General features: G+C 44.8%; 1 protein-coding gene across 1 annotated transcript in view; it reads right to left on the reverse strand.

Moving 5' to 3' along the window:
- Nucleotides 1-1,188: 1,188 nt before the first annotated feature.
- Nucleotides 1,189-26,120, reverse strand: part of ASTN2 (astrotactin 2) — an 877,356-nt gene continuing 852,424 nt past the window's right edge. The window contains exons 20-22 of the mRNA XM_034664390.1: nt 17,426-17,526; nt 15,310-15,493; nt 1,189-2,233 (exon numbers count right to left, since the gene is read on the reverse strand). Of these exons, the coding sequence (XP_034520281.1) occupies nt 1,996-2,233; nt 15,310-15,493; nt 17,426-17,526 (523 nt within the window). The 3' untranslated portion in view covers nt 1,189-1,995. The remainder of the gene's footprint in view (nt 2,234-15,309; nt 15,494-17,425; nt 17,527-26,120) is intronic.

Genomic DNA, 26,120 nt, shown 5'->3' on the forward strand with positions numbered 1-26,120 from the left:
TAAATATTTGTGAAATAAAAAGTTAAAAAAAATAAAAATAAAAAAATAAAAGGGACTCCAGTGGTGGAATGCCTCTCCATAACCTCAAGATCCAAGCTGCCATCACTTCTTGCCTGGAAAATAACAACAGTCATCCTTTTTTGGGCTTTCTCCAGCCCCACTTCCACCCCTGTGGCCAAAACAATTTTTCTTAAAGAGCAAGCTTGGCATTTCACTCTGTTAACATTCTGTGGTGGCTCTCAGTTACTTCAAATACTGTCAAACTTTCTGTCCCAAACTTCCAACACCTTGCCTAGCTCCAGCTTTCCCTCCAGCTACTTGGGTCTCTATCGTCATTGAAAGTGCCTTCAGGGGCACCGGGGTGGCTCAGTTGGTTGGGTGGCTGACTCAGGATTCCGGCTCAGGTCATGATCCCAGGGTCTTAGGATCAAGCCAGGGTCAGGCTCTGCACCCAGCATGTAGTCTGCTTGAGGATTCTCTCTTACTCCGCCCCTCCCCTGGCTCACGCACACTTTCTCTAGAGTAAATAAACAAATCTTAAAAAGGAAAAAAAAAAAAAAGGAAAGTGCTTTCAGCCCATGGGGGCTCTGGGTGGCTCAGCTGGTTAGGCGTTGGACTCTTGATTTTCAATCAGGTCATGATCTCAGGGTCTCTAGATAGAGCCCCACGTCAGGCTCCATGCATCTGTGTGGAGTCTGCTTGAGATTCCCTCTCCCTCTGCCATTCCCCCTGCTCACACACACTCTCCCTCTCCATCTCGCTAAAATAAATAAGTAAATAAATAAATAAAATCTTTAAAAAGAAAAGTGCTTTCAGCCCTTGAATGTGTTCTCTCTTATTTCCAGACTTTTTTTTTTTTTAAAGATTTTATTTATTTATTCGACAGAGATAGAGACAGCCAGCGAGAGAGGGAACACAAGCAGGGGGAGTGGGAGAGGAAGAAGCAGGCTCATAGCAGAGGAGCCTGATGTGGGGCTCGATCCCAGAACGCTGGGATCACGCCCTGAGCCGAAGGCAGACGCTTAACCGCTGTGCCACCCAGGCGCCCCTATTTCCAGACTTTTGCTCATGGTGTCCCATCTCATCCTTCTGCACTGTGTCTGGTTTATTCCTCCCCATCCTCTGGTCTTTAGGCATCCCTTTTTGAAGGAAGCATTTCAGAATTCCTCTAGTTTGTCTCACAGCCCAACAATGAGTTTAAATAACCTCCATTCTTCCCCTGCTCTAGCCTGAAGTCACTGAACTGCTTCTCTACAATTTTCATCGACTCTAAGTTCCCTGAGAGCCGGGAGCTTCTCACTCTTTAGTTGCACATCCAGTGCCTGGCATATAGTAGGTAATCAATAAATACCTGTTGAGTAAATAAACAGAGGTCCCCCAGTGGCAAGAAACACTCCCCAAGCAGAAAGAGAGACAATAAGAATTTTTAATGCATGGAAAGTCCTGCAGGGACTCTGGGCAGACCCACAGGTAGCAGGAAGAGGCAGGGGTCCTGCAAACTCAATAACGTCTGGAAAAAAAAATTATAAAGACCCAAGCTTCCTCACTGCACCAATTCTCGGGGCCTCCTTCCTGTTGCTGAAGAGGTCAGACTGTCTCTCCAGAGGTCTCCTCCAGGGTCCGTTGCAGGAAGGAAGCTGAGTGTGGCAGGAGGAAGGAAGAAGATCAAAGGCCGCTTGGTCTCCACCTGAAAGCTCCTGCCTCGGGACTGACCACCATCCATAAGAAAAAAGTTTAAAAAGGAGAGACTTTGATAGAGCCAAATAATATCTTAGAAAAAATAAAAGATAGAGAAAAACGGATAATTCCAGTGGTTACAAAGTTCTCTGTCGGCTATCCACAAGAGAAAGAGTTTGCTTTGGCCTTGCTGGCAAGCCTCATCCGCCAGGCCCATCCTCAGCTGTTCCCCAGTCCCCCCCAGGCCCCAGGATCCATGAGAGTACTGCTCCCCCTCCCACGGAGAGTCTCTGTGCTCATGGAGGGCAGCACCCTCCCTCACCGGCCCTTGGACTCCCCATACGTGTTTCGGGCCATGGACACCATCTTCTCCTCGCACGTGATTTTGGTGTCCTTGAGGATGCTGTACCACACCATACCCGCAGGCCGGACCTCCTCGCTGCGGCAGAAAAGGTAGGGCACGGTGTCCACGCGGCTCTGGATGTAAGCACTTCGCAGGAGGCTGGAGCAGTGGCTGCTCACCCTCTCCAGTCGCCGCAGGATCAGGTGGGCCTTCCTGAAAGGGAGGACGAGACGGTGATGAAGAAGAAAGCCCAGATCAGGGTTTAAGCCTTTGAATGGTGAATAAAGGTCAATAGAGAAATGAGGACTTCCTGTCCCAACAACCTCCTATCCATTCCTGGCCCGAGTGTGGTATTTCAAACACCTACTCAAAAATCAACTCCGAATTTGTCCTCTTCAATTGTGCAATGTGTAAAAACTGACAGCTACATATAACATTGGATTCAGAATTTTCATTTCTAAGATATGAGAATCCCAGGAGTTATAAGGTCACCAGCTTTGGGACTCTGACCAAGAAGAAATTGTTACAATAATGATACACAGCAATAGCAATCACAACTAAAATTTACTGACACCTGCCACACTAGATGCAGAGTAAGTGCTTTACCTACATTTTAAGATTTTATGTAATCTTCACAACAGCCCCGAACATATTGTTCTTTCCACTCACACCAAACAGATGTGGAGCCCACAGCTGAGAGAAATGACATTGTGTGACCAAGGTCAAACATCCAGTTGACTGCTGGGGCTGGGCATTCGGATCTAGGCCTGAACACCCACAAAGTCCCTCTCTAACTTCTGCTTTTGTGTTTCTCTAGTTCTCTCATATTCTTTCTTTTCTCACAGTCAGGAAATTTGGAAATCTTTCATCAAAGCCTTAATATCTAAGTCCCCAAATCAGATTCCTCTATCTCGTTTTTCTCATCTCTAAAATAGTGATGATGGTCTTAGCGTCATAAGCGGTGGTTAAGATCTACCATGAGGAATGCCCAAAGCCTGGCACAGCATAAGTTCCCAATAAATGATACCTAGGACTATAAAGAATTGTTATGATGGTGTCTTGGGATCAAGGTCATAGCGAACACTAGTCTAAGCAAGAATCACCCTGTCCTGTGGTGATCATCATTGGTAACTTATCTAGATCCCTTTAACCAGTAAGAGAGAGAGGATCCCTGAGGAGGTCTGACAGCTGCACAGAAAATTAAAGCTAGCAAGGATCTCTGAGATCCTTGGGTTTCTCAATGATGGTACTATTGACATTTGGGCCAGTTAGTTCTGTGTTGTGGGGGCTGTCTTGTAGGAAGTTTAGCAGCATCCCTGGGCCTCTGCCTATTAAATACCAGTAGCATTCCTTTGCCCCAGTCATAGCAATGCAATGGTCTCCAGACATTGCGAATTGTCCTCTTGGGGTGGAAAATCACCCCAACTGGGAACCACTGACCTAGACTAACCTACTCTTATTAAAGATGTGAAAACTGAGGATCAGAGAGGGAAAAGGATATCCTTTTCCTAGATCACACCATACATTAGCTTCACTGTCAAGGTGCCTGTCACCATGTGAAATCCAATTTTCTCTACATTCTAGTATCTTCAAGATACCCAAGGGCTAAATGAGCAGCTCTCTCCTGCTGTCCTCTCCATGCCCCTCTGAGACCCCAGGAGGGAGGGTGTTTTATGACAACAGACCCCACAAATGGGAGACTGTTAGGCACCTGCATGGCAGCTGGAAAAGGGCCAGGCTTCTGTGTGTATGTTCTGTGGGCACAATTTATGAGGTACCTTTCAAAAAGTCCTCTTTGTATAGTTCACCACTTGGGTGGAATATTTCCTGAGGTGCCAAGAATTCATAGCTTCATAATCACACTCGAGTTGCCACTCTGCCCACAGTCCTCTCTCTCTCTGCTGGCAGGCACCTCCCAACGAGGAGCTTGAGGAGTTCATTTCTCTCTCCTCCTGGTTTGAGCCCTTGTTCTGCTCCTTAATAGCTCTGTGTCCTTGGGAAATGTACTTAATGTCTCTAAACCCGTTTCTTCACTTGAAGAATCGGGCTGTTGTGAAGTTACAGGAGATAAAGTCATTGACTACTCATTTACTGGGCACTTATTTTATGGTAGGGCTCCCTCTTTGGTGTGAAAGACAGACAGATGGAAAATTACAACACAGGTAGCAAGGGCAATGATAAGAGGAGGCATGGGGGCGGGGGGGGGAGTAGAAGAAGGTGCCTAGGTAGGAATGAGAATATTCAAGAAGACTTCCTAGTAGAAGGGCAACTTGTGTTGAGTCTCAAAAACGAGTAGGGGTTAAAGAAGACAGAGGCATACCAGGAAGAAGAGGTAAAAGCATAAAGATAAGGGATTGCATAGAAGTTCTGAGGATGTACGGCTGGGATACCAGGATTACCGTGTGTAAGTGGAGACACAGTGGGAAACTGGAGAAGTGGCAGGGTCCACACCATTGAAGCTTAGGAACTGGAGTGTTGGTTGTACAGAATAATGGCACGCCAACCAGGCTCTAGAGCCTGACTGCTCAGGTTCAAATCCCGGCTCAGTTACTTACTAGCTCTGTGATATCCAGGGGATTGTTTAACCAGGTGTGACCCAGTTTCCTTATCCATGAAATGGGAATCATACCTGTATCTACCACAAAGTCTTGTTAAAAAAGCAAAAAACAAAAAACCCAACAGCATTGATGAATCTGTAACAAGCCTTCAATAAATGTTATCTATGATTGTGGTCTGGAGAGTAAACAGGGGAGTAATCAAAGGGTTTTAAGGAGCAAAGTAATGGATTCAGAGCTGGACTATTTAAAAATGTTCCTGGCTGACTTGAGGAGAATCAAATTGGGGGAAGGGCAAGACTGACAGCAAGAAACCAAGTAGGGCACACACCCAGGTGTTAAGTGTTTCCTACCATCGTACTTCAGGGTGCTGGTTTGCTTTTTCTGTGCTTTTAAAAAGCTACGTACTCCTTCTGCTTCCTCATTCATAAAAAGGGAGTAACATTCACCAACCTCATAAAGTTATAGTGAGGATTACATAAGTTAATACATGCAAAACTCTTAGAAACATGTTCAGCACATCTTAAGTCCCTGACACAGGTTAGAAAGTATCACTACAACACCGCCATCACCCTCCTCCCCCATCATCAGCCTTATTTGTGTCCTGGTGTAAGCCTAGAGCACCTTTATAAGTCAGTGGCAGGAGAGAGACAGAAATACAACAGCCTCTAATACGGGGTCAGAGTGCTGGGTTGGAGACATGCTGTGTGCTCTGAGAATATATAAAGTGGACATCTAATCATTAATTTGGGGGCTCAGAAATCTTCCCAAAGGATATAACATCTGCACCAAGACTTCAATGATGAGACAGGTTTTTCAGGGAGATGGGGAGGCAGAGAAAAGAGCCCATCTAAAGTTAGATGAGAGAAAGCATGAACACCCAGTTCTTTGAAATGGTTAGCACAAAGAATGGGTGAGAGACTAGTCGGTTTGGCAGATACTAGACCATCAAGGCTCTTTAAAGTCATGGTGAAGGCAATGGAGAGTGGCTGTCTGCTGCAGACAGTCATAAAGACAAGCTACGAATATAAAATGAGGTGAAAAGGGAAATTCCTCCAATATTTCCAAATGCTTTGCCTCCAAAGGCCCAGCCATTTCCTCAAGGAGAATCTTGGAACTCAACTGAACCAAGCCTCCTTTTGAATGGATGGGGAAACTGAGGTCTGGAGTGAGAAAATAGTCTAAGGGAACACCCTACATTAGTAACGAGGGCAGAGCAAGAACCAGAGCTCCTGACATACAGAGCTAAATTGAAAAATCTGGCCCTGGAGTCACAGATTCAAATCCCAGCTCTTTACCTTAACAACTATGTGGATCATCAGCGAGTTCTTCGATGCCGCTCTTAGTTACAGCATCAGGACAATGGAAGCAATAGCAGTGTTTTGCAGGGGGGGAGAGAGAACCTGAGTAATTTGCTTACTCTCAGTAAATGTTAGCCAAGATTCAAAGGAGTATGCTGTAGTAGAAAGGACACAGGCTTCAGAGCCCATTAGGGACGTCACTTCTCTGTAAGTCGGTTTGCCCATTTGTAAAACGGGATTAGAGGTGCTTATTTTGTAGGGCTGTTGTTAGACTGAAATGAATGACTACCCTAGGCATCCAGCACAGAAGTTTGTACACAATAGGCATGAAACCAGCTGTCAGTTCACTTAACTGTCCCCGCTCTTTTCCCAACGCACACACTGCCGCAGACCTTGGCTTGCATTTAGCCAACAATGACAGGAGAAGTCAGAAGGTGACGCCATGGAGAGAAGGGTTGGAGGTGCTTAAAGGCCAGTGAGGAGGAGGAGGGAGTGAGGGACCAAAGGCGAGAGTGCTGGGTAATAAATTCTAGGCAATGGAGATGCATAAATCAAAGGCCAGGCATGGTCCAAGCTTTCCCTGGAGAGGGAATCGTAGGTCAGAGTGACCACTTTTCTCAAACACCGGAAATGAAATCTTCCTCATTGGAGACAGGACCCAGACCCGCTGGGATAGGAAACCAGAGGTGAAGGAGCCACGGCACATTAATTTATGGTTGTATTAGCAGGCGAGACTGAGACAGGAATGGCTTGTGGAGGAGTCAGGAGCTGAGTTCTGATGCCACTTCTCCGGGAACTATAGAACCTTTGACCGACCATTCTATTCCCAGCACCATTACCCAATCAGCTGTTGACACAGTTAGTGGATAGAGACCTAAATTCTAAGGGGGCCCTTGGACTGGAGGGGAAAAAAGGAGGCAGTAAGGAAACATCCCTATTGGTCTCTCTCCCTCCTCCCTATCTCCTTGAGTTGAACTTAAATATCTCTGTGTTAGCTGACCTCAAGCTTAATAAGAGTTGAGGGCATGACGTGGTTGCACAAAAATGGGACACAACCTCCAGAAGTAGATAGGGCAGATTAAGAGAAAGAATGACTTCATTCATATTGCCCTGGTCAGGCCACATCTGGAGAACCCCAGTCACTTCTGGTAAGAGGGACATGTGCAAACTGTAGCCAAATCATGATGCTGAAGGTTGTCTCAAAAGCAAGTCTTAGGAGGAAGTGTGGAAAGCAGGAATGGAATGTGTCCACTGAAGGGGGATATTCATGCAAACGGTTATGTTGTTCTAATAAATGAAGACTGGTGGGGGGGGCTGAAACTAAATATAATCCTCGCCACAATTATAGAGTTTGTACTTCAGTCCCAGTCTTTGGGTAGTAAAAGTGAGCCTCAGGCTGGTCATATGATTTGACCAGGGTTAACAATGTAAGAATAGCATCTAGATCTCTGTTGCAAGGCACCCCAGTGTTATCAATGGTGTCACTCTAAAATTAAAAAGCGGCAAATTTTGACATAATAAAAAACTTAAAACTAGAGTCCTCAAAGTATAGAATGGATCCTTCCATATCTCCAATGGGCTTCCTTCACTGGAGATGCTCAAATCAAGTATGTTTTAGAAAGGAGTCTTAGCCTGTTTGGGCTTCTGTAACAACATACCACAGACTGGGTAGCTTATAAACAATACAGATTGAGTTCTCACAGTTCTGAAGGCTGGGAAGTCCAGGATCATGGCACTGGAACATGTGGTGCAGTGGCTGGTGAGAGCTAGCTTCCCAGTTCATAGATGGTACTTTCTTGCTGTGCCTTCACATGGTGGAAGGGGTGAAGGACCTCTCTCGTCCCTCTTTTATAAGACTACTGATCCCATTCATGAGGGATCCACCCTCAAGACCTAATCACCTCCCAAAGGTCCCATCTCTTAACACTATTACCTTGGACATTAGATTTTGGACCTATGAATTTTGGGGGATACAACATTCAGACCAAAGCAGAGTCTAATGGTAGTAGAAATTGGAGAAGATTTTTGTTGTTTTTGTTTTTAACCTAAAAGGAATTAGAGGCTTCATTCACAGAGAAATACCATCTGATGGGCATCTGATGAGCACTTCACAACAGAACCTGGTGTGACACAACTGCCAACACATGGAATTCCTGATGTGAGAGGACCACATTCATTGAGGTTCTACTCATGTTTCAGAGTCAAGCTGAAATTTCATCTTCAGGAAGTCTTCCAGATCTCATCAGCTATCATAAGTCATCTTTTCCCCTTTGCTGCTGAAGCCTTTTATTTCTCTGTTGTGATACACATTATATTCTGCCTTAGTTGTATACAAATCTTGGGATGAGATTTATTATAATGGACAGGATATTGGTTTGAATTTTGCATTTTGAAGTTATTTTGAATTCGGCCTCTGATAGTTACTAGCTGTGTAGCCCTAAACAATTTACTCAATTCCACTGATTCTCTGTTGCTTAATCTTCAAAATAGATGGTTCGGGAGATGAAATGACATATAAATAATTGGGCCCATAATAGGTGCTCAACTAATATCTCCCACCTGCTTCTTGGGCAGCATAGAGTCCCCCTGTTGCCCTGCTCCTGATTGTGCAAGAAGGAGAAATAAATAAGGGCAAATTGACTTGAACTGAGGAAATTCTCAGTCCCTAGCTTCCCAAATCCAGTAATTCTCAAGCAGGAATTGATAAAGGAAACGAAATGGCATAAGAGCATCGATGTAGACCAAGGGAAATAATCTGGTAAGTGGGCAAAATGTTTATATAGATTTGTTTATAAGAGCAAAGCATTTGGAAGAAAACTAGTTGCTTTTTAATAGAAGACTCAATTAACATATGATAGATTCATATAATTGCATGGATAAACGGCCCTCCCAGATAACATATGTACATATGCATCCGCGAAAAAAGGCTTGTTATGTGTAAACAGGCAGAAAATAGAATATAGTGTATATATTTACTGAACATAGCAGTGTTGGTGGAAACAGGGCTGTGGCTATAGATACAGGTATATCCTTAAGCCTATATCAGAGTCCCTACTCATGTGCGTATCCATGTCATACCTGGAAAGCACACTGCTAATGATTTTATCTCTGGGTTGGGATTACTGGATTCAGAGGTGCAAATTTTTCACTTTCCATTTTATATACATCCACTTCACGTAGATGTTATCGAGTGAGTAAGAATTACTTTTAGAACAAAATACAATCAGGTAATTCCATTTTGAAAATGTGTATACACACATATATTTTATGGTTGGTTTGATGAATTTGTGCGATGAAACCATGGTTTTATGGCTTCTCAGTAGTTCACTGGGGTTATTTTCAGAATAAATCCACATCAAATCTAGCCTTGGACTACTCCCACAAAACAGAAATCCAGCAGCTCAAATACTGCCACCTGGATATGTATTTCAACACCAGGTTTGAAGTGTGATTTGTAAGATAAACAGTGAAAATATTTACATTTTATCTTCTCCTTTTTCTCTCACAAGAAAACATAAGACCTTCCCAAGAATTCATTCCTTAACTGATGGTAAGTATAACAGAGTCTCAACTAACTCAACGATATCAGTGTGGAACTGACACAGACTTCAAGATAGCAGCCAACCTTATTATACTATCAGTGGGAACACTGATCCATGGGATGCTTGTTCAAAGTCATACTGTGTTTTGTTTGTATTTATCCACCCTAGGACATCTTAAGTTATAAGAAATGCCACTGACTTAATAGTAACCTTTTAAGAGAAGAAGAATGTAACACTTAATGTGCACATCCATTGTGCACTGCCCATCCTGATTTCAGAAATGTCAAAATACGCAGAAAAATTAAAAGTGCATCTGAGATCCATAGGAATATGACCCTAGAGGCCTAAGTTTGCTTTTGTTCCCCAAATCCTAAAATTCTAAAAGACTTAATCCATGATAGTTAAGGAAAGAGCTAATATAATCTTGAACTAAAGGAATGTACGGTGACATCAGATTTGCTTATTTTCACTATGGATACAGCATAGGCTATGGATAGAGTTCATAGGATGTGCCAACTCTTCTCAGATAGGAAAGGCTTCTTGTCTTGCTGTGTTGAGAAAAATCCCAGGCTGAACCAAGTCTGTGATGATTTCTGTGATCGATGAGCGATGTCTGCCATGGAAGCAAGAGAGGCTGAGGTAGTAAATACACTATTACCAGTCCAGAGAGATGAATTCACTGAAACAAAATCTCTTCAGTGCTTGTTCTCTTCTTCCTTCTCTGTCATTTCAGCCAAATGTAGCTGAGAGGATCGAGAAGCCCAAGAGTAGTCAAGGGTGTTCTGACTGAAGCAAATTCTGGTCCTTAGCCACCTATGAGCTCAGCTTGTCAGGTCTCCTAATATGAACCGTATGGCTGGGACAGCTGGGTATCAGCAGGCCTTCTCTGAGCAGCTGTTTGTGGCACCTGTGGCTGTCACAGGAACCAGGCTCTGGAGGACACTGGCCTGATAGACTCATTAGGCAGACGTAAGAGATGCCCTTTTGTCACTAAATTTTATGGGGGTATGTGACTATAGATACAGGGAGAAGTAGAGAACATTTTGGGGTTTGGTGATTAGAGGCCAAGAGAATCCTAACCGAGTTCATCCTACGGTATGAATCCTCCTGGGAAGAGCTCTTAACACCCTGGCCACCCTAGGTCCCTGAGAATCAGGACATTCTGGACTAGAGGGGAAAGGACAGCCAGGACGTGCCTGTTCTCTGGTTTTTTTTACAACCTTCAGGGCTTTCTGGTTTCCTGGCTTTCCAGCTGGAAGGGACTTTGGAGTCCAGCCTTTCTATGTTACAAATGGGGTCCAGAATGGCAATGGCATTTGTCCAAGGTCACACAGCAAGTGGATGGCAAACCTAGGACAGAAACCCAAGGTCCCTGGCTCCAGGGTAGTGTCTCACTCTCTCACCTTTACACTTTGAAACCATGCACATTTGCAAAACATTCAGAGTCATGGCACATTTACCCAAACTGCTACTCTGTTTAAAACCTTTACCTGGCTTTTGGGAGAAAGAACAAACTGAGCAGAGCTCATAAGAGCCATCATGACCTGCCCTCCGCTGAACTCCCAGCCTTGGTTTTTTTTTTTTTTGCTTTGTTTTGTTTTGTTTTCCCGTATCACCTTGAACTCTCTGTCCCAATGAGATTTGTACATTCTGACTCAAGCGTATCCTCTTAACTACCCACCCTAACACTCAACTTTGTACTGGCTGTTCCTTCTGATGAGAACATCCTCCTCCTTCCACCTGGAGGACTCCCGTTCATCCTCTGATGCTAGGCATAGACTTCCCTTTCTTCTCCACCAGATCCTCCTTTGAGGTCCAGGTCTGGATTAGCTGTGCCATCTATTCCCATCTAGAACCTCGTCACTCAAAGCGTGCTTTAAGAACCAGCAACATGGGCATCACCTGACAGCTTATTAGCAAAGCAGAATCTCAGGCCCATCCTAAGCCACTAAGTCCATTTGAATCTTAGCAAGTCTCTCAGGGGGTTCTCATGCACACCCAAGTTGGAGAAGCACTGCTGTAAAACAAACTTCCCACCCTCCTTAGAGCATATGCTTCTTATAACATGTTTCACTGCAGCTGCCCACAGACTTTTTTCACTAGATGCTGCTCCTTGGAAAGACAGGATCTGTCTTCTTCAGTCATACATTTCCAGCCATAGCGCAGAGCCTGGCACATAGTAAACACATTAAATGATCAAGGAATAAATAAACTAATGAAATGTGGTCTCCATGGGTCTCTTAATATTTCCAACGACAATGCATTTTTTGATTGCTATTTTTGAGCTGGAAAGACAGAGTTCATGGAATTCAGTTGTTTCCAACTATGACCTACGGATCTTTAAGAGCTCAGAGGGAGAGGGAGGGAGGGATTGGGGGAAAGGGGATTTGAAATGGAGACCCAGCAGGTGGGTCTTCTACCAGAACAACTGTGCAACCATCTGAGCCACAAATCCACTCATCCCATTATCCAATTATTTAACAAGTAATTATTTAGCACCCACTTACAAGCGTGAATAGGACATAAAGAATCACTAAGTACACACAAGCTGACATGTAGTGCAGAAGAGAGATAACACAACAGTAAACACATGAGCAACATGACATACTGAAACCTGTAGGTATGACCCAGAAAATAAATCGTGAGAGTGTGATTGAGAGAACAGGTAGAACTTTTAGAGGATTCTCCGAGAAAGTAGCATTCTAGTTAAGACCTGTGGTTCTACGTAAGATCTATTTAGGTTAAAAAAAAAAATCTACTGCTAAGAAGAAAGTACCACTGCCCTAGTTCATCCTGATCATTTTATAGATGAGGAGACTGAGGGCTGGAGAGACCCAGAGCCCAAGGTTGCACAATGAGTTCATTAGCAGTGTCAGGATAGATTAGGATGCAGCTATCTTGATTGCTGCTGACATGCCTGTGTGGGATGTTAGAGGAATCTCATATCCCCTCCAGAGACTAGAAAGACTGAGGAGGGAGGAAACTGGGTGACACCAATTGGGGTTGGCAGACAGTGACTGGTGACGGGTTGGCTGGAGGTTAGTGGGTTATCACAGTCCATTAACAAGTGGGTTGTCCTGCCTCTGTGGGAGGCCAGGCAGCCTTTCCAGAAGATTTATGTCCTAGAAGGTCACAAAGGAACCCAGAAGGCTGTAAAGACAAAGTCAGGAGTGGAGCTCTGGTTTAGCTTCCACCCAAACTCTGAGCCCCGTGGGAAAGCCCAATAAAGTGGGATGCCTTTCCCTGTCCATGGGCAAGATGGCAGCCCAGATGACTCACACTGTGGCTTTCATCTGGGGCTCTGTGATTCTGCCTGTCTGCCCTCTTTTAGCTTTTATCTAAAGAAGCTTCCTTTCATGTGAAAGAGAAAAAGTTATAGTCCAGGACCCAATGGGCAGATAAGGTCTGTTCCAGGGAGAGGTCCCTTTTATCCCTGATCAAGCTCTCATCTGTTCCCAGGGGCCTCAAATCCTTGGAGAGATATTGCAAGTGTTCTAAGGGCTCAGAGTGAGAGCTCAGGGCAGAATCAGCCTTCCTATCAAACTGCGTAACTATAGGCAGCTCATTTAACCTCATGAGGCCTCCAATTCCTTATCATCCACAAAATGAGAATACCCCACCTTGCCCAGTTTACAGCGTAATTTTAAAGCTTTTAAAGCACGGAGTGCTGCCGACTAAGTATTTCAGGAAGTCAGGTGATTCTTTCCAATGCTATCAGTTCCACTCTGCTCCAGAACACCACACTATCTCTCCTGGATTATTAAAAGAGCAGCCTCAAGGGCCTCACCACCTCCCTCCTGTTTTGACTCCTCTCCCCCCGACCGTCTAAGCTTCCAACTGCCATAAGAGTGATCTTTCTCCCCCTGAAGATCTGCCAATATCACCCCCTTGTGAAAAACAATTGAAAAGCTTCCCATTACTCTAGGGAGATAATCCAAACTCTTTAACCCTACTTACAGGGCATTCAGAACTGGATCCCCTGACCTCTTCTTTCTTATCTCTTACCACTCCTGCTGTCACACACTCTGCTCCAACTACAGGGAAATTCTTTCAGTTCCTCTACAGAGTGTTTACCAAAGTGTAGAAGGAGTTCCCCAGGGGCAGGAGAAAGGATTTTAGGTGGTACTCCAGAGGATCACAGACCCAGCATTAAACAACAATGAATCACGCTGGGAAAGGTAGGCAGATTCTTTTTCGTTGTCTTCCCCTCCTCCAGATTACTTTAAAAAACAAAGTCTTGGCTTGATACTGTGTCTTCAGTACTTCTCTAACACTTGCTAACCTCCTTTTTATTTATTTTTTTAAAAGATTTTATTTATTTATTTGACAGAGAGAGAGAGAGAGAGGGAGAGAGCACAAGCAGGGGGAGCAGCAGGCCGATGGAGAAGCAGGCTCCCAGCGCTGAGCCGGCAGCCTGCCCAGAGCCTCAGGCTGTACTAGGATTGAAGAGCTCTGTTTTCTGTTTTTGTTTCCCTTCCATTGTATCAAGTGTTTACGTTTAATTTTCTATTAAAGGTAGATGATGCTAATTTTCCCTTTATAAAATAATAACTGTTTTCAAATAGATTTTCAGTGAGAAGTGAATCTAAGAAATACCAAAACAAAAAGTGCTTAGGGTATGGTGATATGTCAAAAATCATAAAAGTGGCAGACAAATGATGAAAATTTGAGGAAAACCATGCCCTTATGTAACATTATCTTCTCTGTGCATTCCCCAGGCTCTTCACTCTGCCCTAAACCCTCCAATTCTTCTGTCCTTCTTCTTGTCTGACCCCTATTCGCTCTGTCAGCCTCAGTCTCAGCCCCTGGGAAGGCTTCACTGGGTTATCTAGACCAGATGTCTATGCCCTGTCTTCCCAAAGGGCTCTATTTTGTTGTCATTATACTTATTATTCCTATTCTTTGCAATTGCTTGTTTAATTACCTCCAACAGTAAGCTTCTCCCTTTTTGTCACTGCATGGTCAACAACCAACTGGTAAGAGGCGCTACTAAGTAATTGATAAACGAACGAACGAAAAAATGTATGTTGTTAAGCGTAATGCATGAAACACAGCACCATTTCATACACTACTTTATGAAGCTTCAGAAGAGAGTGACTGTGTCTTAGTTATGCTTGAATCCACCCTGGCTCCTAGTACAATGGTTGGCATAGTCACTGCAGGTGACAAAAATCATGTCTTAATACACATTGAATTTAGGAATGTATTTATTCACAGTCACTAATGGATTTCATTCTAGAAAACCTTAGATTTCTTCCTTCCTTTCTTCCTTTTCTTTTCTTTCTTTCTTTTGTTTTTTTAGAAAGGGGGGGGGAGTGAGTGAGTCGGGGGGTGGGGCAGAGGGAGAGGGAGAAAGAGAATCTCAAACAGGCTCCATGCCCAGTGCAGAGCATGATGCAGGGCTTGATCTCATGACCCTAAGGTTATGACCTGAGCTGAAATCCAAGAGTCAGACCCTTAATCGACTGAGACACCCAGGTGCCCTTAGAAAACCTCAGATTTCTTATGGAAGAGTGGGAAGAGCCCTAGATTTGAGGCCATGACCCTGCCACTATACCCTTCCATGATGCTGGTTAGAACACACTTCCTCCAGGAGTCCAAGGTTCCCACCTCTAACACTGAAGAAGGAAGGTGGGTGAGAGGAGTGAATGAGGGAAAAAGCGATGCTGTCTCTCTCTTATATGACATTTCAGGAGTCCAAGAAGCTAAAATTCCAAGATTCTGTCATTCTCCCTGCCCATTTCCCATCTCTAGCCCTGACATGACAAAGGTGGATGACAGATTTATTGACAAAGCCCATTCTCAGCCTATGGAAAAAAAAGGGTCTAGTAAAATCAGACAGAATCAAGAAGAATCCAACATTCCATTCATATTCCCACACCTGTTCATACCTGGGCCCCAGCTCATCCTCACTCCTCCAGACGAAGTCGCCGAACTTCTCGTAGTGGGAGTTGTAGTGGTGCTGGACTCGGAACAGCATTGAGGCTGAGACCTCCATCAGTGTGTTGTAAGCAGTCTGCTGCTCCTTTCCACTTGTGTACCCATTGTACAGATTGTAGATCTTGTCTGCTATCTCTGAGGGGGAAGAAGTGCAGGCACAGATCATGGGACAGCAGGAAATAGTGAGGATGGAAACACGCAACAGGAAAGGCACATTTGTGTGGGAATTCACATGTGCGGTATCTGAGGGCAGACAGACATTAATTCCATCCTGAACATCATTGACTAGTTGGGTTCAGTTTTCCTATCAAATGAAAATAACAATGTTTGTTCTGGAGATGTCCTGGGAGGACAAAATTAAACAGTGAATGTAAAGCATTCAACACGGGGCCTGGCACAAAGTTAGTGCTCATAATTTGTAAGCTTCATTATTAACATACATTTGGTGCCCATGATTTAACATAAAATTCCAAACAAGTGCAGAGGCTTAAATCAATGGTCTTAGACTCATCTCAACAGTCTACTTCTATTTCCCCTCTGTAATATTTCCAACACAGTTCTGTGATCAGGTCTACGAGGTCTTCTTTTTTTTTTTTTTAAGATATTATTTATTTATTTGACAGAGAGAGACAGACAGCGAGAGAGGGAACACAAGCAGGGGGAGTGGGAGAGGAAAAAGCAGGCTCCCAGCGGAGAAGCCTGACGTGGGGCTCGATCCCAGATCGCTGGTATCATGCCCTGAGCCAAAGGCAGACGCTCAACAACTGCACCACCCAAGCACCCCAGGTCTAAGAGGTCTTCATTCAAAAATTTTTCAAAGAAAAACCATGGCAATTCATGGCAATTTCTACTCCTTCAGTCATTCCTAGGAACTGATGTAACTTAAAGTCATCATGGGTTGCTCCCTTGAATGGAAGGCCCATTCATTCATCTGTGAAGACGCTAATCAAGAACTGTGTACATCCCCAAGTCATTGCTAACAGTGATTGCCTCTAGAAGAATCATGGGAAGGAGGAGATTTTAGTTTGCAGTATTTCCACTCTGGTTTTTATTTCTATGTCTTTTTTTTAACCACATGCATTTTTTTTTTAATGTGATGATGATGATGATGATGATGATGATGAAGGACCAGGAAACCAGCTCAAATCCCCTCACATTGGAGACACGATAGTTCCTCAATAGGGGGACCATCTCCTCTTGTCTGGTAGCACACAAAGCATGTATTATTGAGCTCAGTATTAAGCCATTTGTAGAAATGTCAGTCTCTCTCCAGAGAGACTAGAATGTGAATTTCTGAAAGGTGAAGAGCGTATCTCTTCTGCATTGCTTGTATACCAGTGCTCTTAGAAAATATCCGCTCAACTTGAAGTGAGCCATCAGGACTCACGATCTGTCACCCCATTCTTGCCAGTCCTGATATAGAAATTATATCTACATGTTGGCTAAGAACTAAGTACCTGGTGCATCTGTTTGATTGCTTCTAATTTTTTTAGGTACTTTGCCTGATGTTTACAACGTCATGGGCCAGGAGCAGCAGAAAGGTTTAATCCTGCATGCGAACTCTCACTGATAGTCACTGACTGTAGCTTTATGCTGAGGAGTCTAAGGCCACCCTAGGCTAGATGGGGATGCATGCTATGATGAGGTAATGATATCTGCCATGGGCTTTGTGGTAAAGTGGTCCTCTGCTGTCACTGATATGCCAGCTCTAGCACAGACTGAAGTGGAGAGAAGTGATTAGTCTCTAAAAAGCTTAGGTTAAGGGGCAGGATACAGTCATGGGGCTCTGACTCTACCACTCCTTGCCTCTATGTCAGAACATAGACAAACATGATGAAAGAGGAGCAAGTCTTTCCGATGGCTAAGATATTGGTGGTCCATCTCAATTTTCTTCATGGCTTTGACTAATAGCTCCATGTTCCTCCTGTACCCTTAGTCCCTTCCCTTTCTTCTCTCGGTGCCAATACGTGTATGAGGCAGGAAAGGGGTAGTAGTTAGTGACTGCAGGGTGTAGAACTCAGAGGAAATACAGGAGTGACCTGGGAAGGGAAGAAATGGGCCACCTACCTTCTGCCTTGTTGTCATCCACCAGCGGACAGGCTGTCCTCAGTGTCACTGTGCTGAGCTCCGAGTGCCTCCCTCGTGTGTCCACAGCATACAAAGTGAACCTGCAGCACAGCAAGAAAACAGGGTACCAGGTTGTGACGTTAGAAAAGGCCCTGGAAGGTGGAACACAAAATCACAGTACAGGAGCAGTGGCCAAGGAAGTCAGGGATGCTTAGGCTGTGAGAGAAAAGATTTAGAGAAAAAACCATAAAGCATTTATTGGGCACCAATTGGCTGCCGAGCACTTTGCACTTACTCTCTGATTTTACAAGTAGGCAAGTGTGGAAGGCAGGGGTCATGATCACCTGCACTTCACCACGAAGGAAACTGAGACTTTGATTTTCTATCTTTCCATGGTCGCACAGCTACTTGGGGATAGAGCAGTCTGAATCCTGGACTTCACAAGTGAACCCTAATGCTGTCTGGCATGGCTGGACATACTCACTTATATGTTCTTTCATTCATCCACTTAACAAATACCTCTGAGTGTTAACTGTGTGCCAGGAGTTATTTTATTCATATACTATATGACCTGGATACTATGGTTGCATTTTACCAGTAACGACACTGGTTCCAAAGAGGTCAAGTAATTGACCTATTATTACATATTAAGTAAGTAGCAACAGGGGACCAGAACTTTGGTCTGCCTGAATCCAAAGATTATGTACTTAACCACACCGTCAAATCTAATTCCACCTTTTGTCTTTCATTAGCTGGCTTGGAGTGCTGGCAAGGGTAAGGAAGTGTGGGCCTATGCCGAAATGTATGTCTTAAGAGGCCTAAACATGGGGTATGTTGGCCCCATCTTCAGAAGGAAGGTAATCTATTCATCTGCTTTCTGGGGTTTTTGGCTTCTGCCTTTGGTGTAAGAAGAATAGTACTGTGATGTGGGCATTCTCTCTCCTCCTGCTGTATCTCAGCATTATGAGTGGAGCTCAGTTCCAGTGCTTACTACATCCAGTACTGTTTTGGTCAAGAGAAGCAGTGGTGACAGAGGAAGGAGCCTGGTCTTGGAGATGGCCAGGCTGGGGTTCACACTCTATTCTTCTCCCTTGGTCTGTGGCCTCGGTTGAGTCACTTCACTTCTCTGTGCTTACTTCATCTCTCTGCATCAGGTATCTCTAAGGCTACACAGGGTGAGTTATGATTGAAAAGCCTTGCAGAGAGGTTAGAAATAAGATCACAAAGAAACTCCAGGATGTGAGAATAAAGCAAGTGGCAGAGCAGGGAGGTAAGGACAGTACTGGGTATTACTACCCTCACAACAACCCATCGAGAACGTGGCAGAGGCAAGATTCAAACCGTAGCCTGCAGCTCTCAGAGGGCGTATACTTCGCGGCCTGAGTACAACGATCTCCTGGTATTTACCAGTACTGGCTATATATAGTAGGCAATATTTGAGTAAATGAATGAACCTGAGCATATCACACCTCATTTCTTAATCATTTCTACCTCAACAAAATGGGGATGCTTGTAGAGATAATGCATGACGGTCTCAAAGATTACATAGAGCGATACATGAGAAATGGCTTGTAAGCTGCAGATTTTTATAAAGACCATGTAAATACCACTTATTTGTACAAGAGTACACATTTAAAAAATGCTTTCTTGGAGAAGAGGAGATGCATTTCAACTGAGAGAAACATGGAAGGATGTAGTGAATGGAATATGTGAGTTAGCCTCAAAACATGAGGAGCTGGAAAATTTTTTAAACACTACTTTCCCATTGGCTACTTATGTTTTCATGGTACTTCTGCAATACATGTCCTCCACCAAGAGGGTCACCTCTCTGCTTCGCTGCTCAGCCAAGCAGCATGAATAAAAGCATGCTGGGAAAGAAGCAGCCTTAGACTTTCAAGTTATAAAACCTGGGTGGAAATCTTGCTTTCCCCAGCTGCTGGCTAAGTATCTTCTGGGCCTTGGTCTCTGTCATAAGGGCGGAATTACCCATTTCTCAAAGTTTGGGACCAAGACCCACGCTTCAATCATGCAACAGGCCTGGCTCCATCTTTGCTCCCTAAAAGGTAGCTTCTATTTGTATTATTAGAGTAACCAAACGTGTCAGTGGAGGCCTCGGGATGGAGGAGGCCTCAGGCCACCCTGCTGGCGGGCACTGAGGAGTGGAAAAAGAGGAAGATGTCAACCTCACAGGCTTGGGTCAAAAGTCATAAGGCCAAGCGCTTTCTGCCCGTCTCAGCTGTAATTGTAGAACTGTCCCAGGGACACATCTGAAAGTTGTTTAGGGGACCAGGGAGGGCTTGGAGGAGGTCTTTGTGAGGGGAAGAAAGTGGCGGCCCCTAATGTGGAGAAGCTGGGGTGGGCGGAGACTGAGAAGCAGACATAGGGACACACCCATAGCACAGAGTGGAAACTGGGGACAGAGAGAGACTGAGAGAGGGCACAGGCAGACCTCAGTGTTCCTCAGGGCATTTAAGAAGGGTGCTAGCTACCTTCTGCTCAGTTCTTCCGTCTTCTCTTTGCCCACTGAAGCAGGCTGAGATCCACTGATAATTTGAACTGAACCCCCGAGCCAGCGCCAAACTCCATATCTGTATTTACAGGTGGGGAAATGGAGGCCCAGAGAGGAAAGAGTCTTCATAAATTCAGAGTAGACAGTAGCTTTTCTGACTCTTCCCCCTGGGGCTCCTTCTATACACTACCCAGCTTCTGGTACAACTGGTTGATTTAGGTCCCACTGCACCTATCGGATACTTTTATTACAAAAGAGGTGGTTTCAAGGATGTAGCAGGATGGGCTCTTTAGGAACCTGAAGCTCCAGGCTCAAACCCTTGCTATTTCTTCCTCCAACTTTGTTTTAGGGGAAAGAACACCGGCCAAGTTGCCTCAAACAAACAAAACAAACAAACAGAAACACCCATAAGTACATAGAACAAACTGGTGGTTGTCAGGGGGGTGGGGTGTAAGGAATAAGCAAAATGGGTGACGGGAAGTAGGAGGTACAGCCTTCCAGTTATGACTAGGACAGGCGGAGGAAAGGGTGGGAATGTAGTCGATGGTATCATAATGCCCTTGCATGGTGACAGACGGTAGCTACAGCTGTGGTGAGCACAGCATAATGTAGAAAGTTACCAAATCACTATGTCGTACCTCTAAAACTAACGTAATGTAGTATGTCAACTATACTTCAATTAAAAAAAAAACACAACTGAGTTCATGTCCCAGATTTTTCACAGACTGTGGCCTGTGAGATCTTGGCAATAAGGCTTCAGTGTACTGCAATTTCAATGTGGGGGGAAGTGCCTTGGGATTGACGACACAAATGCAAAGTCTTTTTCAATGTTTCTTCATCACCCTCAGGACTAAATCTAAACTCCCTACTATAGGCTTCCAATGCAGCTCCTTGATCTTCACTTGTTTGACAGTACTGTGTCACTGAACCTCAAATCAACGCTGGCCACACACCCAGCCTGGTTTACCAGTCTTTGCTTCCTATTCTGTTTTATGGTAGAACCATATCCAACTGCTAACAGTTCCAGACATGGATTCTATCTCTTGGCCTTTGCACAAGCTACACCCGCCGTCTGGCTCATCCCTCCCTTTCTCCACTTGACCCTTCCCACCTTGTCCTTGGAGCATCAGTCAAACTTCGTCTCCTCCAGTAAACCCTTCTCCACCCACGGTGCCCTGTGACCACAAATGCTGCATGACTGGGTTACTGCTCATACACTTCTCTCTCACCCCTGTGAGTATGTATCTTCAGGACCAGAGTCTGGCTCTGCCCATCTCTATCCACCCATCTACATCTGGTGCTCAGACACCTAAATCATGCAATCCTCGGCAAATACTTTCCAGAATGAATGACAGACTGAATGAATGACTCAATCGACTATGAAGTAGTCCCTTTGTCTGGAAATCTGCTTCCCCTTCTGTGAAATGAACAAAAAGGGATTTGGCTGAAAGGTCATTATAAGAGGTGGAATGACAGAATGGCTAAAAGCATGAACCTGGAATCAGGCAATTTGGTTTTAAATTCTGGCTCCCCATTTATTGACTGTGTGAGGCCTTTTTACTCACCTGTAAAATAGGAATCATGATTTTAAAACCCACTGTATAGGGTAGTTGTTAGAATAAAGAGAGGTGTGGGTAAGTGCTTGCTATGATGCCTGGCATGGGCTAAGACTCAGTGAGAGACAGTCACGGGTATTATTATCAATAGTATTGTTATCATGACACTGCACAAGGCTTTGACCCCCCCTTTCCCGCAGACATACAGAATAAGTTGTCCTAGTGGAAATCAGAGGAGAGTAGGTGGAGAGGAAGCTGTTGTTGGTCCCATCCAAGACCCCCAGACCCCCTCGCAGCAGGGGTGAGAGAATGAAACTGAGAAGTTAATTGGCGGTGAGAGCTTCTCACGGATCTGACAGGGGGTAAGAGCAGGGATAGAGCCCCAGAGGCCCACATCAGGACCAGGTCCCTGAGAGTACGGGAGAATGCGTTTGAAGTCTCCAGGCCAACGCCTGCTCTTCCCCAGCCGCCACATGATTTAGGCATTCTGGGGAGGCAAAAGTCTCCTTGCTGATTTGAAGGGAAACAGATGTTTCCAGGCCAGAGGCCCTGGTCTTGTAAAATGCTCCTTCCCCCCACACAGCTTTGGCAAACAACTTCCCGTTAGTTTAAACCCCCTCCACCCCCACCCCACTGCCCGACACCCAACCTACCATCACTCCCCTCCCTGCCATTCCCAGCACAATGTAGCAGTCAGTGTGGTGGGAAAAACACGGAGTCCCAGCTCTGGCTCTTCATCTGAACAGCTGGATCACCAGGGATACCTACCTGCCCTTCTCTGGGTCTCAGTCTCCCATCTCCACAGTGAGGAAACTAAACCAGTATCATTTCTAAGGATAGGCCAGATCTGACATGTTAGGGACTGAAGTTTTGTTTTGTTTTGTTTTTCCCTCTGAAAGAGTTGGTATTATTCATTCTAGATCTTTCTCCGTTGCAGTCAATGGCAAAGAGCATGGGATTGCATATTGAACTGCTCTGGCTTTGAATCTAGCTAGACTCTATCAACTACTGGGCAAATAGTGACTTAACCATGGGCCTTGGTCTCTATCTGTAAAATGGGACAGAGGTTCCATCTCATGGGGTTGTGAGAATTAAATCAGAATTCAATCCCCTCGCCCACATTTTAGGTTTCTTATGAATGAAATCGAGTGTCATACCTCTTCCCTCAGACTACCCAAAATGCACAGAACAGTTTGGACCCAGAGTAGGTGTGCAATAATGTTTTTAAGCAATTATCGGCAGGAAGACTAGCTAGACACCAGGCAGTCCAAAGACTTGGGTTCTTAATCCGTCTCTGCTTTAGTCGCAGAAAGATCATTCTCATTTCTGTGATCAAAAGGAAGCAGGGTGTGTCATGGTTGGAGCAAATCTAAGAGCCTGACTACTTGAGTTCAAATGTTGGTTGTACACCTACTTTTTTTGACCTTGGGCAAGTTAATTAACCTCTCTGTTCTTTAGTGTATCTTGTCTTTAAAACGTGGGTGAAAATAAGAATAAAATAAAGTGTGGATGATAATATTACCTCCTTCAAAGGGACGTTGAAGGAATAAAGTACTGCGTGGCACACGGGAAGTGCTAAGTAAGCGTTCACCACTATTCGATGTGTGTGTTTAAATTTTTTCTCTATTCTACAATGGATTTAAAAGTGAGCCCCCTCCCCCAATTCTTTAGCATCGCTCTCATTGAGATGTGGGGGTTCTATGTCCTTTCACTTTGAATGCTGGTGGCTTCGGGAATGTTTTGACCAATAGAGCACAGCAGAAGGGATGCCGTGCGACTTTTGAGTCTGGACCATGAAACGCTTGGCGACATCTACCTTGCTCGCTGAAACATACTTGCTCGGAGCCCTGAGCCTCCATGCAAGACATACAGCTATGCCGAGGCCACCTTAGGGTGAGGAAGCCGGGCCACACGGAGGGAGAGGTTACAGCAGGCACGTCAGCAGTCCTGGTGTTCGGGTCATCCAGGCCCAGGCCCAGGCCCCAGCTGGGAAAGTAAAGGAACCTTCAGGTAATGTCAGCCCAAGCGGTCATGTCACTCATCCCGCAGCTCATACTCCAGACTTCATGAAGGAAAGACAGCCGAGTCCCTTGTGCCCTGTCTCGGTGCCTGACCCACAGAATCCGTTAGCGTAATCAAACAGTTTGTTTGAAGCCACTCAATTTTGAGGTCATTTATTACGTCATCAACAGTAACTCCAACAACTTCCAAGCATCTACAGCCAGGGTCAGCAAACCACGGCCCATGGCCAAATCCAGCCTGCCGCATGTTTCTGTAAATAAGGTTTTAATGGAGCACAGCCACACTCATTTTCTTAAAGATGTATTTTCTGTGGAAGCTTTCACACTACAGTGGCACAGCTGAGTAGCTGCAACACAGACCATATGACTCACAGAGCCTAAAATATTCACAATCTGGACCTCTAGAGAGAAGTTTGCGGACCCCTGAGCTAAAGTTTTGCCAGTACTTAACATAAAATCATTTGTCTGCATTATTTCCCAGGATTAGAAATCATTCTTGTCTTACAGATAGGCTCAGTGAGTTCAGGTGACCTATCCAAGGTCACACAGCTCTCTTGACTTCAGGTCTTACGTCATGACTGCTTGCTGAAGATCTGGACACTGGTTTGGGTTCCGACACTGAATAAGCAGGGTGATGGCCCTGGGCAAGTTCCACTGGGCTCTGCTCTCAGTTTCCCAGCCTGTGAAATGAGGGCACTGGTGTGAACGGGCTGACGGAATTCAGATGCCCAAAGTTTTCCCCAGCTGGGCGCTGGCCATCAGGACTATCAAAGTAAGACTTGAGAATGAACAGCGAGGGGCTGCTGTGGGTCCCTGCTCTGTTCTACATGCAGCCCACCTACTCCCCAGCACCAAAAACCAACCTTTTTATCCTCCCAACTTGGGCGGACAACTCGTGCTCTCTGCCAACATAAATATTTAATTCCATTGCCCAGCACGGAGAGACCATCGTGGTATTAAGGACTCCAGTGCTGGTTTCTACTTTCAAAACAACCCCGGTCTGAGGCATGATTGGGAGGCTGCGCCTGGGACAAAGGTGAGGCAGTCTGTGGTTATACTCCAAACAACAGCTCCTCCACTTGCCCTCACTTCAACTCCTCCAGCTGCATGAGCTAACAGGTAAAGAATCAGGGGAGTGGGGGGAAGCCAGCAGAGAGAGCTCTGGGGGAAGGCCAAGTCTGGAACCAGTGCTGGTGCTAAACTCAGCAGAGGCAACAACAATCTAGAATAAGCACCAGACACCCACTGCTCTGCCTGTCAAAGCCCCCCCAATTCACCGGTATGTGAACGTAACTGTAAATGTCATAGTGCCAACACCACAGGGACTCAGAAATGAATGACTACAGTAATGACATTTAAAATGAGATACACATAAATTGACTTAAAATTAAAGGTTGTTGAGCGTATCTCCAGTATCTGACTGAGGAATGGATGATTATCACAGCTGCTCTGCCCACTGTGCGCCTGGCATTAGTGGGGCACCTGTTAGGTGCTGAGCACTCTGCTAAGCAGGACAGAAACACTTACGGAGAGAAGAGTGTGGTCCTTGCTTTCCAGGAACTCACAGCAGAGCAGGGAGATGGGGTCAAGTGAGTAAGCAATGGGATGCAGTGCTAGGGGCACTACAATAAAAATTTATTCTTATCTTTACGTTTCCTTCAGGTGTGTTCCTTCTTCCTTCCTTAAACAATGGACTAAGCTTTGGATATGCATTCGAGGACTGTCTGGATTCCTTGTCAGCTGCAACCTACAAGGAATGCCAACCACCTATGAAGAACACAAAAGGGTGACAATCCTTATACTCCACACCCTGAGAGCCTTAGAGGAGTGAACATGCCAAAGGATTTTAACATACAAAACTAGGTAAATGGTCCACTTGAGCTCATGCATTCACCAATCAAGTATAACCTGACCTCTCTCGAAAGGAAAATTCAGGATGGCACTCGGCTTGGCTTTAGCAGTTGCTCTTGTCCCTCTTCATTTTCTTCTTCTTGTCTGTCTCTTCCCTTTCCTGTCCCTCCCCTTCTCCTTCTCCTCTTTTTTCAGTGAGTGGCCTACATGATAACACACAGACTGACCACTGCTCTTAATTGGAGGATGTTCATCTTTTAACAGGTTGTTTTAGGGCAGAGCAGACACAGACTAATTTTATGGTTTCAAATCAAGGAATGAATTAAGCATGGGATGCCTTATTATTCCCTTTCAATTTATATTCTTGGGATCTTTAAAGCAAATTGTGGCCTTTTTCCTATATCTTTATTATATACTGGACAGCCTCTCTAATATCCAGATAAAAACAATAATTTTTAAATGACTTCAGTTATAGGAATTTTTTTGGAGGAAAGTATAACTTAGAAATATGTTGCATTGAGAGACAGAGGGCATGTTTTGGAGGTTTAACCTTGTCTTTAACTAGCTATGTGGTTTAGGTCAGATTATTTGACCTCTCTGTAGCTTGGATACTATTGCCCCACAGGGACACCGTGAGGACCAAAAGTTCATTATGGATGTGAAAGTGCCTTAGAGATCGCACACATTTCCTGGGCACTCACTCTGTGTCAGACACTGTGTTGGGGGCTTTTACACAGTTGTCTTCTATTCTCTTTAAA

This window comes from Ailuropoda melanoleuca, chromosome 7, assembly GCF_002007445.2.
Source record: "Ailuropoda melanoleuca isolate Jingjing chromosome 7, ASM200744v2, whole genome shotgun sequence".
Taxonomy (NCBI): Eukaryota; Metazoa; Chordata; class Mammalia; order Carnivora; family Ursidae; genus Ailuropoda; species Ailuropoda melanoleuca.